The sequence below is a fragment of the Trachemys scripta genome, chromosome 1 (genome assembly GCF_013100865.1).
Source record: "Trachemys scripta elegans isolate TJP31775 chromosome 1, CAS_Tse_1.0, whole genome shotgun sequence".
NCBI lineage: Eukaryota > Metazoa > Chordata > Testudines > Emydidae > Trachemys > Trachemys scripta.
In genome coordinates, this window is record NC_048298.1 from 104519182 (window position 1) to 104535703 (window position 16522).

The 16522-nt window shown below is 39.7% G+C and overlaps 1 protein-coding gene across 6 annotated transcripts in view; it reads right to left on the minus strand.

Annotated features, from left to right (window-relative positions):
- Nucleotides 1–1769: 1769 nt before the first annotated feature.
- The window catches only part of DNM1L (dynamin 1 like), a 50105-nt gene continuing 35352 nt past the window's right edge, over nucleotides 1770–16522 (minus strand). For 4 of the 6 annotated variants that reach the window (XM_034779966.1, XM_034779956.1, XM_034779974.1 and 1 more), the window contains 8 exons: nucleotides 16179–16268; nucleotides 13646–13738; nucleotides 12095–12151; nucleotides 10879–10956; nucleotides 7717–7884; nucleotides 6959–7068; nucleotides 4339–4498; nucleotides 1770–2661 (listed from right to left, as the gene is read on the minus strand). In XM_034779966.1, the coding sequence (XP_034635857.1) occupies nucleotides 2605–2661; nucleotides 4339–4498; nucleotides 6959–7068; nucleotides 7717–7884; nucleotides 10879–10956; nucleotides 12095–12151; nucleotides 13646–13738; nucleotides 16179–16268 (813 nt within the window). In that variant the 3' untranslated portion in view covers nucleotides 1770–2604. The remainder of the gene's footprint in view (nucleotides 2662–4338; nucleotides 4499–6958; nucleotides 7069–7716; nucleotides 7885–10878; nucleotides 10957–12094; nucleotides 12152–13645; nucleotides 13739–16178; nucleotides 16269–16522) is intronic. The other 2 variants (XM_034779982.1, XM_034779989.1) reach the window with 1 other exon arrangement.

A 16522-nucleotide genomic window follows, 5' to 3' on the forward strand; every position in this document is an offset into this window, starting at 1 on the left:
CTCAAGGAGGGGAGGTACGGGGGGGGGGGACACAAAGCCTGAGCCTGCCCAAGTCCCACCACCCTGGGTGGGAGGGCCAAAGCCAAACCCAAGGGCTTCAGCCTGAGGCAGGAGGCCTGTACCCTGAGCCTCACTGCCCAGGGCTGAAGCCCTTGGACTTCAGCCCCGAGTGGTCAGGCTCGGGTTTTGGCTCCGGGCCCCAGCAAGTCTAAGCCAACCCTGTCAACCGTATTAAAATGGGATCGTGACCCACTTTGGGGTCCCAACCCACAGTTTGAGAACCACTGAACTATAGCTTATTTAATCAAAGGATGAAGTAATGTTAAAGCATGGACTGATTTGTTACAATATGCAGTGATAATGGCAGACCAAGTTCATTTCTTTCAAATCATTATATATCCTCAGCTTATTTACAAGTTAGTGAGATACCAAAATATTATCACAGCATTTCCAAAAAGAATTCAGGTCACCAATGCTAATTAACACTTAATCAATTGTATCATTTCTTGTGAAATTTACCTTTCACTTGTGAGAATTTCTTGAGTAAACTGCATTCATTTGCTTTGTGCAGCCTTCTGAAAGTTCACATGATTAGTGTATTTCCTGACAAGGAGAATAAATTATATTTGCCAATTAATCACTGATTAACCTCTGTCAGCCACTAACATGTTGAAAAGTAGCATTTCTAAACCAAGAGGGTATATAGGTGGGTGGATGGGGAGACTAGGGCAAGAAAGAAGCACAGTTGCAGAAAGATGAACTGTATTAAAAGTGGATTCCAATTAAAAGACGTTTAAGGCATTTAAAATAACTGTTGGTTAAATTAGTATGAAAACTAACAGTTTGAGACCCTCTCTCTTTTAGCCTCATGTTTCCAGAACCACAAGAAGCATTTTCCCCTGGTAATTAAGAATGTAAATTGGTTTCTTTATGTTGATTAAATAGGATATTTAACATGTAAAGTTCTAGACTGCTTACAAATGTGGAATTTAACGTGACATATTAGAGAGACAGGATTCTTAAGCCAAATGTTTCCATCTGTTGATCTTAATCCAGTGTGAATGCATCAGTGATAAATGAAAACTGAGAATTAGCCATTATTGTAAACTAGTCCCTTAAATGTTTGCAAATGATCAGGTTTGTACATTTATAATTTTAGCAGCTTAAACAGGAATTCAGTTTCTGTTAAGTGATGAAATAGTGAAGGAACTGTGTATGTGGGAGAAGAAACCCAGGCCTGTTGCATAGAGAAAAGCCATAAAAATGTGGACAGTGATGTCTATTTAATTCTTCTACAAATAAATGTGCACGTGAGAGAAACAATATCAGGAAGAGCATCATGAACATTTCTACTTTATCAAATAAATAAATCTATGTGAAAAAATACATGCAAGTGTGCTGGAGTTTAAATTCAAATTGTAGGAAGCTATAATATAATAATAATATTTTAACTTTTAAGAGGCTAGTGTGATCAACGTGTACTGTGCTGGCTATGGCCAGAAGAAAATAACCATCAACTTTATTCCCAACCTCATATTTATCTTAAAACAAATTGGGTTCTCTTAGAAAAATTCCTCATAGCACAGTAAAATTTGTTTCCCCAGACGGCAGTACTTAAAGTAGACTCTGGTATAAACATTCTAGTCATGCTCTCTCTTCCACAGATACTCTTAGCCTTCATACTTTCCAAAATTATTTGAAAAGAACTAAAACAAATCCCACCTCCTTTCTGTCCAACTTAATTTTAAAAGAAACACTTACTATCCCACAACAGTTTTGAAATTCATTTTATTTTTAAATTCTATGAGAACAATTTTGCTAGTGGATGGTCCAGAGGTTTGGTCCCAGAGGGGAAAAAAAGGGGTTCTTGCACTTGATTATCATCCCCAACAACGAAATGCAAACTCTGGTGCACATTCATTGGTTTGCACCAATTCTTTAGTACGTCCTCCTGTTTGTTTTTTAAAGTTCCAGGCTAATTCACCTAAAGTGAAATTCATTTATCCAGTTCAAAAATTTGTTTTATAATGCTGCTTTCTTTTAAAATTCTGAAAAAAATGGGTGCACACATACTTATATAGAAGACATTTTTACTGTGCCAGCTATCAAATTCAGGTCTCCGTTTGCCATGGTGCATGCAGTATACTCATGAAAGAATACCTGGTGCTTTCTCATCTTTGTGGTATTTAAACCTCTATTATAAAAGCAGCTTAAAACTATGCAACAAGACTACACTGTCCATCTAACCCATACGCAACCTGTTTAGCAAGCCAGGCACTGGAACTTTAATGGTTCTGCCTAAGTTTAAATGAGACTGTCACAGGACAGTAAACTTGGTCTGTTTTATTTGCACCAGATAACTGGTAAGGAAACATTTAGAGCCATTTATTATGTGGATTAAATATGACTTGTTTTGCAAAGTACAGCATACTTTTCGGTCTGTAAGCCAAACCAACTGTCTTTACATGAGCAAATTTACACATAGTTGCAGTACACAGATAAGAGTTCATAAATAAAATTCTACCAAGTATACAATGCTTAGCAAATTTTCAAGTCATCAGGATTCTCCACCCATATAAACAGTGTGGCGGGTAGAGATAACCTTCACCAAAGATGTGTCTCTCGAATCTCAGCAATAATCTGACTGGCTCGCTGCAATGCCTGCAGAGAGGGGAAAAACAAAAGAAGAAATATTAATTTTTTTCCTTATTTGCTTCTCATATGACAACCAGGAGATCATTCTATGGAAGACAATGTTAATTCAGCAATGTTTTACAAAACAAGATCAATCATTGTTTTCATTGAGAGAGTGTTGGGAGGATTAATACACTAATATTTGTAGAGGCCTCTCCCTCAGATGGAGCACACTACACAAGTGCAAAATATGACAAAAACACGAAGGTATTGTCAAGATTGTAGACCAGAGTTATTGTGTCAAGTCACCCCCTCAGCCTCTCATTCATGAACTGAAAATGTTAGAAATTCATGCAAAACAGGTCTCAGTTTAAAACAAAAAGGTTCTGTTCCAGTCATAACTTTTTTAGACTTCTCTTTTGTTTCAAGCAACAGAGGGTCCTGTGGCACCTTTAAGACCAACTTTTGTTTCGAAGCTGTTCTCGCCTACCCAAAGGCCCCAAAGCATTTGTATTAACACTCCATGTGGATCAATTAATCTTTAGGTAAGCTACACAGATATTTGCCACCACGTATCATCATAATAAAGAATAAAATTGTTTCTTTCTGCAACTAACGTATAAATTGCACTTATTTTGTACCTTTAAACCTCTTCACTAGCATTCTGCCTAATTCATGCACCACTGGACTATGTCCAAATCCTGGCAGCTTTAAAACAGCTGTCATTTTAAACAAACTTAACAAATAAACCAGTTTATGATAAAATACCAACAATGTACTAAGTACTGTACAAAACAGATGACTCATGCCCAAAGAGTTTACCATCTACAAGATGCTCTCTGACTCAAACATGTGGGTTAGGTAAGAGCAGAGATTTAAAATTACACTTGCTACATCCAGTCCTGGAACAGTGACAGGTTAGGGGGTCTGGTATCTCAAACATCCAGAGTCAATGCCTGCTGCATTCTATGAGAGAACTGACCCACACTATTTCTCCCTCACTGTGCTGATTTGATCTTTTAGAAAGCATATTTCTCTATGCCAATTCAGTGCAAACGAATGGAACAGGCAGTATTTGGTACACCACAAAATTAGTGGAAAATTAGAGCTTTGGAAAAAAAACTATTTTACTGTATTTATGACAAGTTCAAACTCACTGAAGTACAAGAAACACAGATGCAGCATCTGCAGTCACAGCCAAATCCACAGCAGTATGTCCCTGATCAAAATCTTTAGGACAGGATACTTTAGGACAAAATAGTTTGGTACTATTCACAGAAATAAGCATGGAAATTTACGTGTGTGGGGGGTGGGGGGGAGAGACCCCTCTTAACCCCACCTTCAAAAGGAAATTCTGTCAAGGGAGAGTTACAGAGCTTTAAAAGAGTATGTTGGAAAACCTAATGAAGTTCACTATTCTAAAACTCCTTTATAAAAGAAAGTTAATACCAGTCTAACAAAGCTGTGTTTGGGGTTTACTCCAGGAGCTAGATTAATGATGTATAGTCAACATTACTAGTATTTCATTATTGCTTTCTTGCTCACGCAGGGTTTCTATAAAAGAATGAACTAGATCAAAACAAAACTGACCTGAATCCAAAAAGCATGGCAAAAACCTGAAGACTGTTATATACTTGAAATCTCAGCAGATTTAATATGCTTCAGTTTAATTAACAGTTCATTGGGTGTTTTGATTTTCAATACCTTTAACATGTCAGCTGCCTCCTTTCTGCGCTGTGCCATGTCCTCAGATTCCGTCAGAAGGTCATCTAACAACAAGGATTTGTACAGCTGTCCAACTAGCTCGCTCTGAAGAGTGTCTTTCACATGATTCACCAGAAAATGCATCACCGCCTTTGGCACACTGCAAGCGAAAAATAAAATATCAAACAAGCCACATAAAGCTAGGGCATTAGCTATTCTAGATTCAACATGCAGTTTGAGTAAATCTATGTTCCAATGTAAGCAATTATACAGAATCTTGACAGAAATCTTACAGCAATGTGTCTTAAATAGCTGTAAAGTGACTATGTGCAGTCCAACAGCTGCTGAGTTTATTGCCTGTGAAATGGCCGCATTTCAAAGTGAACTGAAACCCATATGTACAACCCTGAACAGTTCTATACCAACTGTTAGGTCTAAATTATTTTTATTACAGTAGCACCTAGAAGCCCTAATCAAGATCAGGCCCATTGTGCTAGGCACTGTAAAAACACTAAGCTCTTCACACCAGGTTCTGTCTATTAATATCTAAATAGACAATACAAAGGATGAAAAGGGAAACAGAGGCATCGGGCAGTGACTTGTCCATGGTGTCACACTAGGTCAGCAAAAGAGCTGGGAACAGAACACAGGTCTACCAATTCTCTGCCAGTACCCTATACATTGGACGATGCTGCTTCTAAGGCACCATACAGCAAGAAGTGTGGGAATTTCAAAATGTGAGGAGAATTTAGACAAGCAGAATATAATTACCCAAAAAAGTTTGGCCATGACCCAGCAACAAGACTCTTATTCATGAAAAGGCAGCTATGAAATCTTTAATGATCACAAGTGGGCAAGATTTCAGTTTTATGTCACACTTGAAATACCAAGAAGGAACATTGGTTTAGTATGGATTTCTGTAGTTACAAGTGCCCCTGAATTTCCTGCAGTAAATTCAAAATACTGACCCTGCCTTGCTTATGGAATCTGACAGGATCACAGCACAACGGAGCTCTTCTGACAAAGTGGAAAAATCAATATAGATAGGAATTGGCAAGATAAAAACCATGCACTTCTTGTGGAGTGATAAGTGCAGTGAAAACATCCTAACAGGTGATCAGCAGCCAGCACTTGGGATAGCCTAACCTGGATGTAAGTAGCTAAACTGAAAAGCCATACCCAAGTTAATGTGTCCTCACTGGCGCAATACTATGTCGTCACTAGGACTTTCTAGGGGCATACCCAATGATTTGTTGTGCTGCAGTAAGCCAAGCTACTCTGGTTCTTTCCAAGTGAATTGTGGGAGAACTTGTCTGTCCTTTTGGGCATGTGGGAAGATATTGTAGGACAGTGAGCAATCAAGTGATTTAGTCTGTGTTCTCATTGCAAAGTGGGCAGGTTACCAGCTTGAGTGAAAACAGGTTTTAAGCCTACAGTCACAGATGAGATAGCTAACCTAGGTTGAAAGCACCACTAAACTCAGGTCAGATGGTTGTGCGGATGGGTGGACGATAGAGGGTTATAGGCAACATCCAAGTAAGAGCCTGAGTTAACTCTGCAACGACACTTAGAGATGCAAGGCACAGTGCGCTCTTTTCAGTGGCCAATTCCTAAGACATCTTTGCATGGGAACACATAGTGGCTCTTAAGTGTTGTAAAGTTACACAGTGCAAACGTAAACAGCCATGACACACACAGTATGTGAGCCTATGGGGGAGAAAGTGCATGAAGAAGGCAGAACAAAATTATTTAGGGGAGCACAAGAGGGTATATAACGTGGAATACTAGGATAAAGTGAAGTAGAGGTAAATCAAGGTTGAACATCTGGGGTAAAAGGACTTTTGGATAGCATTAAAATGGAAAATGAGGAAATACCATTTGAGTAATTTAAAATTAAACTGGACAGAATACTGGAGAACAATCTTGCAATAGTCATGGTGTGGAATAGACAACCTGATCTAAGCTTCAACTTATAGAATTATTTTACTTTTCCTATAAAAAAAAAAAGGATAAATTGCTGACTTTTCTGTAAAGCCTTCAGTAATAAAACCATTAGTCTCTTCTTTGCTTCATTCTTCTTAGCAAAAACAAAACAAAACTGGGCAACAGCAACTTTAAAGACAATCTACACAGCAGAGGCAGCATGCTTTGGCATTACTACATCTAGCCTTATGGCTGAAAATTGGCACACACTTGTCAAAAGAATTCTATATGAGCCTCCTCAGATGAAAGGCTGGTGGCTGCAAAGCTCTGACTGCTTGACTGGACCTTGGATGTATGCCAATTATTTGCACCCAATCCCTCAATACAGATTGCAGTATCCTATACAAAAGCAGACATTCTCTTTAAAAGTAAATGAAGTTTAAGGTGCAATACAACAGAGTATTCAAAAACAAGAACTAGTATTGGATGCTTTAAAAAAGTGTGCTCTTTTTGCCTATCAAGTGGACTTCAATTTTATAAGGAATCAAATTTCACAGCTCCTCCTTGTAGAGCTACTAAATTCTGCCTAGAGAGTTAAAGCAATATAAATGCAATGTTATATTCAGCAGCAAATGACATGGCTATATCACACAAAGATTTGCAAGGTTTACATGTCTACATAAAAGTTAGCTATTACCTGTCCTGAATGTTCTTCCTGACAATAAGGAAGTAGGATTTGATAAGTCGTTCAATCACTTCGCAGTCTCGTTGCTCACGGGAAGAGAGTCTGCGTGCAACAGGTACAGGCTACAGGGGAAAAAAAAAAAAAAAAATATTTTAATGTTTACAGGTTGATTTTATTTAAAGCATTCTACCTACTTTGGATAGCTGAGTGGGAACTCCATTCATCTTTCAGCTTGATTCCAACTGGTCTTGCAACAAGTGTTTACGCTCCCCAAAACAGAACTACAGATGTTTTGACAAGTCAAAAACATGAGCCTGAAACTGATTTGAGAGGTAGTACAAAGGACAGGAAATTTTCAAGAAAACAACCTCTCAGAGAAAAAGGCAGCAGTGATTTAATTTAATCAAGTGACTTTAGTTTTTACAATAGTTCCTGACAGTGAAAGTGATTGTCCACTTGATCTTGCTGAAGTCTAGGGAAATTTTGCTACTCTGACAAGAGATTAATCTTTTTATAGCATTAATGAAGTAGGCAAACAGTCCCTTAATTTAGATGGGTGTGAAAGTAAGTCAGTTTCCCCCAGTTCTGTTCCATGAACTGAAGGGAAAGGTAGTGTTAATGGCAGAGGACCTCAGAGGGTACCTACCTGTCCATATGCCAATAATAGTTTCATATTCTACAGGTACAGAATTCATACAGATTAAAATCCGGTTTCCTGTGCCTGAGCTAATCATGAATGGTGCAGATACATCATCTCTTTCACAACTCACCACATCCAACAGGTTTACAGCATGGCCTTTTTGAGGGCTGGCAGGTAGGACTGTAAGTGGTTTAGATTTTTCTTCCATTAATAGCTCTTCAGCTTTTGAGGGTTTCAGCATTCCTCTCCAGTTGCCTGTTCCAGGTTCTTGTGTCACATCTCCCACCCCAGGAGCAGCCTGCAGAAACAGGACAATGCAAAGAAATATTGGTCAGCCAAAACTCAGGCACTGCAAGGCCGTCTCCTGTGAAGCTTACTACTACCACCATCGTGTGATCACGCATGGCTCACTTAATTTCATTCTTTGCTTCCAACAACTTTTCCCTCCCTCCACGTTTCACCTTAGGTGATGGATTGGGGGGACACATTCAATTCACTGTGACAATGTTGAGCAGTGTCAGTGTAAACAAATTGAGTAAAAGTTTTCAAATATGCATAATAGTCTAACTCCCATTTTAAAAGGTGAATTAAGCACTTCTGAGCCTAAATCCCACAAAAGTCTCTGAGATTTGGGCTTGTGTACACGGGACCTTTTCCAATATATTAAGATTATATTATGATTATTATTATAGTTTAAGAGCTACAGTTATATTGGTATAACTACTCTGCCTGGATATTCTTATTCTGGAATAAGAGAGTGTCTTCTTTTGGTTTTAGCTTAAACTGCTCCCAGTGACATAAGCGACACCAGAATTCTAGAATAGGAGTGTCCCTAGGGGGAGTTACACTGGTATGGCTACAGTGCCTTAAACTCACATTTTCCCTTATAGCACTTCAAGATTTCCCATGTAGATCAAGCTTAGACTCTTAAGTACCTAGCTCATTTTGAAAAATGGGAATTAGGCTCCTAAATCATTCAGGCACGTTGGAAAGTGTTACCCCCTATCTTGTAGCAGTATGCACCTATGAAAACTGAAAGGAGCAGCTTTTGTTAAACACATTTGGTTCGGTAAGTATTTCTAGACAACATATCTCTGAAAGGTTTGAACCTATTCAACAGATTTTCTCTAATGCCTCAATTCAAGTAGAAGCAAGAACAGTCCCTTACAATAACAGTTGTAAAACCCCATGCATTCAGGTTCCCAGGTATTAAAAGCTTGTATGTGTGCTGCAAAGCTTTAGGGATCTGTCTCCAAGAGCTGGCATACAATGAGACATAAGCCAGAGTTAAATAATCCAGATCAGCAAAACAGAAGGAAATTTCCACCCACTGGGAGACAGGAAAGAACTGGCGTTCTCAGCAAGCAAAACTTCCCTTACAGAGAAAGGCTGTTCTTCTTCATTTCCCAGTAAAAGGATGTAACACCCACTCTGGGTTGCACATTAGGGACGCTGGATGAAAAAGTATTAATAGGTGGTACTGTTGCATTACTTTGAAGACTGTTAGTTTGAAGGCTACATTGCTAGAGGCACCCATATTCACAGAACCTGATCATCCATCCTGCACCACTCTATGACTCTACCATCTGTTTTATTCACCCTGTTCATATACCTTTGACAAAGCGATTACTATCTGTGAAGAGAAATAAATTTAAATCTCACAGCTGAATCACTGAGAACCTTGAAATACTTCTTATATCTTGTTTCAAGTGCATGTGTAAAACAAGCCAAACCCCACCTTCTATGCTCATGGATTAAAAAATTAATAATTACCACAGTTTATCATGGGAAACTACAAGCAAGCAAAAAAAAAAAAAAAGATGGTATATATACTCAACAAGTTAATGATGAATCAATCTAATCAGAAGACAACCAACTGTCTGATTCAAACAGTTTTGGGTTTTTTTCTAAATATAACTGTTAACAGTTAATGTGCATAAAACGCACTGATTTGAATTTTTACAGTCGTAAGCTTAACCACTAACAAAACAGGAGACATTAAGACAGACAAAGACTTAAGAAGGCTCATTACATTTTCTGCTAGTAGTAGGACTTCTGCCAAAAATGACTTTATCATCAGATTAGGTGCTAAACTACAGAATACGGCTCCATAACAGTGATCTCTAAAAGCACCCCATATCCTTTCAGCACAGAATCAGTCACATATATCACTGTCCAAAATATTCCAGAAACAATCTCAAAGAGACTACATTCTGTTAAACACACTGAGAAAGAGTATTAAGATTAGCACATAGCCTTATCAAATTTACAAACACAAATTTTATACAGTGAACAAGAACGTACTTGAATTCAACAGTTTCCCTGCAACCAATCCTGCCACCATAATACCTAAGGAACACACATAACTAGTACGCAAAGCCTAGTGTAAGAAGAGCAGTTTTCAACTTTTGTTTAGGTGACTTTGGTGGATTAGACCCCCCTAAATCACTTGCTACAGTGTACAAATAAAACTCCAGTTTCAACTAGAATTTGTTTTAGGTTCTAACTCCTTAATTGGGACAAGGGGGGGAATCACGACGACACACGACAGTGTCTTTGCATATATACATGCACGATCTAGTACAATGGGGCATGAAGTTCCTGTGATATAAATATTCAACACCAAACATTTCTGCCTGTAAAATAAAGATGACTGGGGGGGGGGGGGGGGAGGAAGGCTTTTCACACAGATGTGCTGTGAATGCAACAAAACAGGCAGTACACCAGAGCTGAAATGTAAAGAGCCATTGCAGGAGGTATTGTACAGATACAAATAAATTGGTTAGCAGGGGTTATTTTTAAGATGACAAAAAGGTGGTTCAGTTAGAACAGAGCCTAGAGAGATTCCCTGCAGGCAGTAGGAGACTCACATTTTTAGTTTATCTTCTGCTTTCTTCCATTAAACATTAAGACATATTAAAACACAACTTGACAAACATGCTCAAAATGTTGGATTACAGTATGGTAGTTGAATAGACTATTTTGGTGAAACAATTTCCTGCAAATTATGGCTCTCCGCATTTGCGCCACAATTCACTGCAAACAAATATGCAGATAACGAAAGCAATGAAAGTTCTATCTGAGTGTACCTCGCACAATACGTACCCTGTACAATCTAATGAAATGTGAGTAATGCTAGGCAACCCCAGCACTACAGGACACATGATCTGACAGATGCAGAGAACACTGCATCAATGACAAAACACTATGTACATGAACTATTTTTTGTACTATCCAAGGTGCACCACAACGGAATGAGCATGCAGTGCTAATAGGAAGGAGCAGGACAGACCTTGCCATCAGCCTCAGCAGAAACAGCAGTAGAGGTCTCCTGGGAGGCAGATGTCAATGCACCTGGAGGTTTAGTAGACTAAAGAAGGTAAGAAATGCAGAAAAAAATCAACTAAGGGCAGACACTGAATGTGCCTAATACAGTCATACATTGTTCTCTACTAATATCTTAGCTATCCAGAAAGACACTTAACTTGTGGATTTGCAAGCAGCCCAGCATGAACAGGAGAAGAATCCCAAAGGCCTTCAAAAGCAGCCAATTAAAAATTAAATACCTCTGGCTTGTTTGGCCTCCAAACCATCACTAATTCCCATGTTGCAGATTTAAATTTGACTGTGCAATGAAATCACAGAAAAGCATGATGTAATGGGCATGATCAAACAGCATACAAAACAAGCTCTGTACTGCTGCTTAACACTCCCAGTTCTTCCACCAACTGGTTCACACAGATCCTAGGTTAATCCTATAAAGTAATATTGGATACATTTTGAAAGCTTCTCTCACTTGTTTAACATTCGGTTCATTAACTGTTTTTTAAATTACAAATTGCAACAATTCCTGCAAAGCTTAAACAGTATTTTGGAGACTCATGAAAAAGATGTTTTGCACCAATCTGGGCTTATAATAATTTCACACAACACGGTCCATGAAATACTCTAAAATAATGACAGATTGCCCATTTTCACAACTAAGTACACTTTTCTATGTCACTTAGTGCTGCCTCATGTGTATTTACCAATTACTCAACTTACCCTGAGAACCTTGCAAACTTAAACGAGCTGATGGGATACAGTTGAAAGAGCAGTAATGTAATAGTACTGGTCAAAAGGTTGGAATTGAATAGATAAGATCTATGTCTAAGCCTGAGAATAAACTCATGCTACAGTTTAATTTTCTTCTTCCAGAGAATAAAATGCTGCATTCTCAACTTTAGCTTTAAAAGTGGCTTTAGAAGTTTGAATCATCATGTTGGCTTTGGGATCTCAAAAACAAAAAAACCACCACTACACCATAGAGGATTAAAATCTCCAGATTCTCCCTCAAACCACATTTAAGCATACAAGTTATGACCCACTTTTTCTTTAACACTTGCAAACACATTAAATCTCACCTACTTAACAAGATGCTCATGCACCGTAAGTGTGTAATACAGTTCTCATGCTTTGAATCAAAGATGGTGCATTAAACAATTTTTTTAAAATCAATATTCACTCACCTTGTCTCGTGGCATAGCAGAAGGCAATTCTCGGGCTAACCTGTTACGCCTTTGCTCCTTTAAAAAAAAGCCAGCAAAAACCTTGATTATGTATCATTCTGGGTCAAGGCGCATTCAAGCTTTATTGCTTCAGGGACAAGCACCTAAACCATAGAGACTGATGCTAGCGACATGTCTCTAATTTATCGCAAAGTAGCTTGTATCCCCCACTATGATGTTTTAAATCAAAACCTGTTAGCTGGACAAGACAGTTTGAAGGATTAAGTGGCCAAATCTAATTTGGAATATAAAATCTGAACTGAACAAAGTGTTCAATGCACAAAGTATTCAAGGCACAGATCTTTGCAGTACACTCAAACAATTGAGCTTCTAAGCCACAGCCCTTAAAAACCAAGATACAGCTTGGATCAGGATGGATTCCCTGTAGTCTTCATTACGAAGCATGTTTATGAAATAATATCCATAAGGAACTGACTACTAGAGCAGCATGGTCAGGTTGATAATTACTGGCCCAAAAGACAGGGGGAAAAGGTGAGAACTTGCACTACCTATAGAACAACGAAGTAGCAGTTGAAGCAAGTCAAGGTGAATAAGGGGAAAGATTGGACTTTTATGGTGATTAAGAATAGATCGCTCACTAGTAAGGACAAAGCATTACAAACTTAGAAGAAACAAAAGATTACAGACCCAGTATTTTTTTTAGGAAAACGTTAGAAAAGGGGGTATTATGTGCTATTCAGAATTTGTATAAGATACTATAGAAGTTTACATGCACTTACAGAGTCCTCATTCCTGCAATCGGATTGTCACAGACAGACTTTGTTCCCACATTAAGTCAATGGGAGTCCACCTGCGCAAATCTGATGGCAGCCATAGGTAAAAGACTTGCCGCCAACGAGCTTACCATTTATATAACACAAAATAAATAATAAAAAGCGTCAAAATATAAGAGACAAGAGGAGACTATTAGAAGTCAATGGACAGTGAGAGATGTGATTGGAGAAGTGAGAGAAGAAATTAATGTTAGGGTAGGAAGAAGTGGGAAGCCTCAGGATAATGGCCAGTTCTCAACATCTATAAGGCTATTTTCTCTCTCAGAGATAGATAGATATTTAGGGGAGAAAAAAGCCAATCACTTGTGCTAAACAACATACATTAGTTAGTACTCGTCTCTGTTCTGTGCAGTTTGCGTCTTGTCAATTAGTTTTGTTTTGTACTTTAAGTGGCATTTGAAACACATGGAATTAGTATTTACAATGTATTATCCGAGTTTATTTCACTTTGCATATTTTAAAAACATGCTATTTTAAGAAAGAATAAGGAATACTTACTGATGTCTTGAGAAACATGCTCCAGAGGAACATATAAGCAATGTCTTAAGTTTATATTTATGGGTTGTAATTATAAAGGTTTTCATATCAAGCATATAAAGGCACAGGACAGTTGTAAGAAAATACAATTTATGTTCAGGTTTAAAAAAAAAAAAAAAGTTCAACTTAGAGTCCCTTCTAAATAATCAGTGCATCGCTTAAAAGGCTGTGTTTTCCTTACCTCTATGTTATTGTTTATTAGCCCACAAGCATCAGCAAAGTCTGGGTGTTTCGTGTTGATATAAGCTAACTCAATGGCCACCAAATTATGGACCTACAGGGAGAAAAGTCATTCATAGTTAAGATTTTGTGAGTTAATTTACTGCTAGGAAAGCGTGTTGGACTGGCGACTCCAGACACTGCAGTCTAATTATCCACACTACAGCATAAACACCCACAGCATAGGCTTTGCCCGCACTGCCCTGCGGCTGCATTTCATTTCTGACCCAAAAGGACAAATTCTTAGGGCAAGAAGGTAATTCTTCCGTCACGACCCAAGTTCCCTGTAAGCTGTGTGTGGCCGTGCAGCAGTCTATTTAGCACCCCGCAGATGCTCAAGGAACCCACCTAGGACCTGCTGCAGCCAGGGGAGGGGCACCCCTCCCCCAGCCCCCATCTCACCTGGCCCCCAACCTGCCGTTGGACCCCTCCCCCAGTCCAGCTCTGGGCGCCCGAACCCAGCCCTAGCCTGGTCCCTAGCATGGTCAGAGGGGTCCAGCCCCAGGTGCAGCCAGGGTGGCCCTCTCCCGGCCTGGACCTGCTGGGGCCGGGGTACCTATCCTGCAGCCCCAACCCCAGAGCTGCTGCAGCTGAGAGAGTGAGAGCTGGGGGGAGTCCTCTCTTCCCGCCATAGCCCCTGAGCACCCTCCTGCACACCAAACCCCTCATCCCTGGCCCCATCCCAGCACCCTCATCCCCTGTACCCCAATCCTCAGCCCCAGCCCTGAGCCCCTCATCCTCGGCCCCAGCCCTGAGCCCACACCCCCAGCCAGAGCCCTCACAGCCTTGCACCCCAACCCTCTGCCCAAGCCCTGAGCCCCTCATCTCTGGCCACACCACAGAGCCTGCACCCTCCAGCTGGAGCCCGCACAGCCCTGTACCGCAACCCTCTGTCCCAGCCCTCAGCCCCCTCCCACACTCCAAACCCCTAGGCCCTACACATCACCTCCATATTGGTGCACATAACAAAATTCATTCCACACATGGGTGGGAAAAATTAGAGGGAACACTGATCATGACATATTAAATCTTTTCCCTGTATTGAACTGCCCCGCCCCAGCTCCCCACAAACTGGCACTCTTGATGGCATTTTCAGGCAGACATCTGTCCACTAGGAATTGGGTTAAGTTGCAACTCATTTCACACTGTTCACCTAACAGCTGCGACATAGTAACTTTCAATCACAAGCAATCTGCACCACATTTGAACCAGTAACCTGAGAGACTGTCCCAGAGTTGCTGATGCCATCCAGTGGTGCAACAGCCCAACATGTTTTTGTACATTAGTACTGACTACATCATTCTTTATTATGAATGGTGATCAGTCAAAACTACCATTACATTTAAGTTTGAGCAATGAAATTAAATTACAAAATCCAATCCAAGACAACACAAGCATTATCTTTTACATTTATCGTAGGATAATAAAAAAAATTAGTTAGCCTAATTTTGGTTAAGAAAATACCATTCACTTTAGTTTGTGGCCAATAGGGAAAAGGCCCCAATCAGCAAGTAAATGAAGGCCGTGAGAATAAGAAGTAGTGTTATGGAAGGATGTATGATTTGAAAAGTAAAAGTAAAAGAGCTGCAGTAACAAAACAAAGGGAAATTGTCTCAAAAGAAAAACCCACACCTTCCCACTGTTCTTCTGTGCAAGCAACGAGTGGGGGAGAGAGAAGATGAGAGAAGGCCTTGAAGGATGGAAAGTAGCAAGGAGAAACTGCTTCAAACTAGGTTTTTGCTAAAGCTAGTAAATTAGCTGGAGGGTATAAAAAAGGCCATGAATTGGGGTTCTTTGTCAGACCCTACCCGATCATGCTGGAGCACACCAGAGTGTGATGGTCATCCCTAAGTGTGGCCTATTTGTAAGTATAAGTCCATTAATGGCTATTAGCCAGGATGGGTAAGGAATGGTGTCCCTAGCCTCTGTCTATCAGAGGGTGGAGATGGATGGCAGGAGAGAGATCACTTGATCATTCCCTGTTAGGTTCATTCCCTCTGGGGCACCTGGCATTGGCCACTGTCAGCAGACAGGATACTGGGCTGGATGGACCTTTGGTCTGACCCAGTATGGCCGTTCTTATGATGTACGGTGGTACATATTACCACTCCACAGCAGCAGCATCAGTGTCTACCATACTAATCAGCTATGGAAGTGAAGCGAGTAAGTTTAGTAACATATTTTTGTGCATCTCTGAGTCTGATAAAGCACAGCTTCCATGTTAGCAAGAAAATAGAAGGCTAAGAGGTTTAAAACGTGAATTCTAGGTAAAACTTTTTTTGAAGGGGAGGGGGATTTTTTTTTTTTTAAATTAGGCCAAGGTATTCAAAATCAGGAGCCTAAAGTTAGGTGCCTAAATATGGATTTAGCTTCTATTTTTGAATATTTTGGTTTAGTCTAATGTTTTTGAAACTTTAAGATTATATGGTAAACAAAAGCACGTAGAAAGGAAGCCACCAATAGAAACAATGGTTTGCTAGCAAGCAGATAATTACCATTTCATTTGTAACTGGTAGCCTCTTACGCAGAAGACTGGTCACTACTTCAACTATGGCATCATGTAGTTTGGGAAACCTCAGCAATTCCTAGAATACAAGGAGGAAAAGCAACGTAATAGAGTCAAAGTCTAATGCCACCATTAGAGTGACCACCATATCATCTAGTCTGACCCCCTTTATATTACTGGCCACCAACACCACCCATACACTAAACCCAACAACTTAAATTGCCCTTAAAGTTGGAATTGCGATTACAGTTCTTGTTGATTTCAATCAAAAGAAGGGTTAATACCGAGTCAATGAGCAATAAGAGTTAACAGCAGGGAATGCGCCGTTATCGT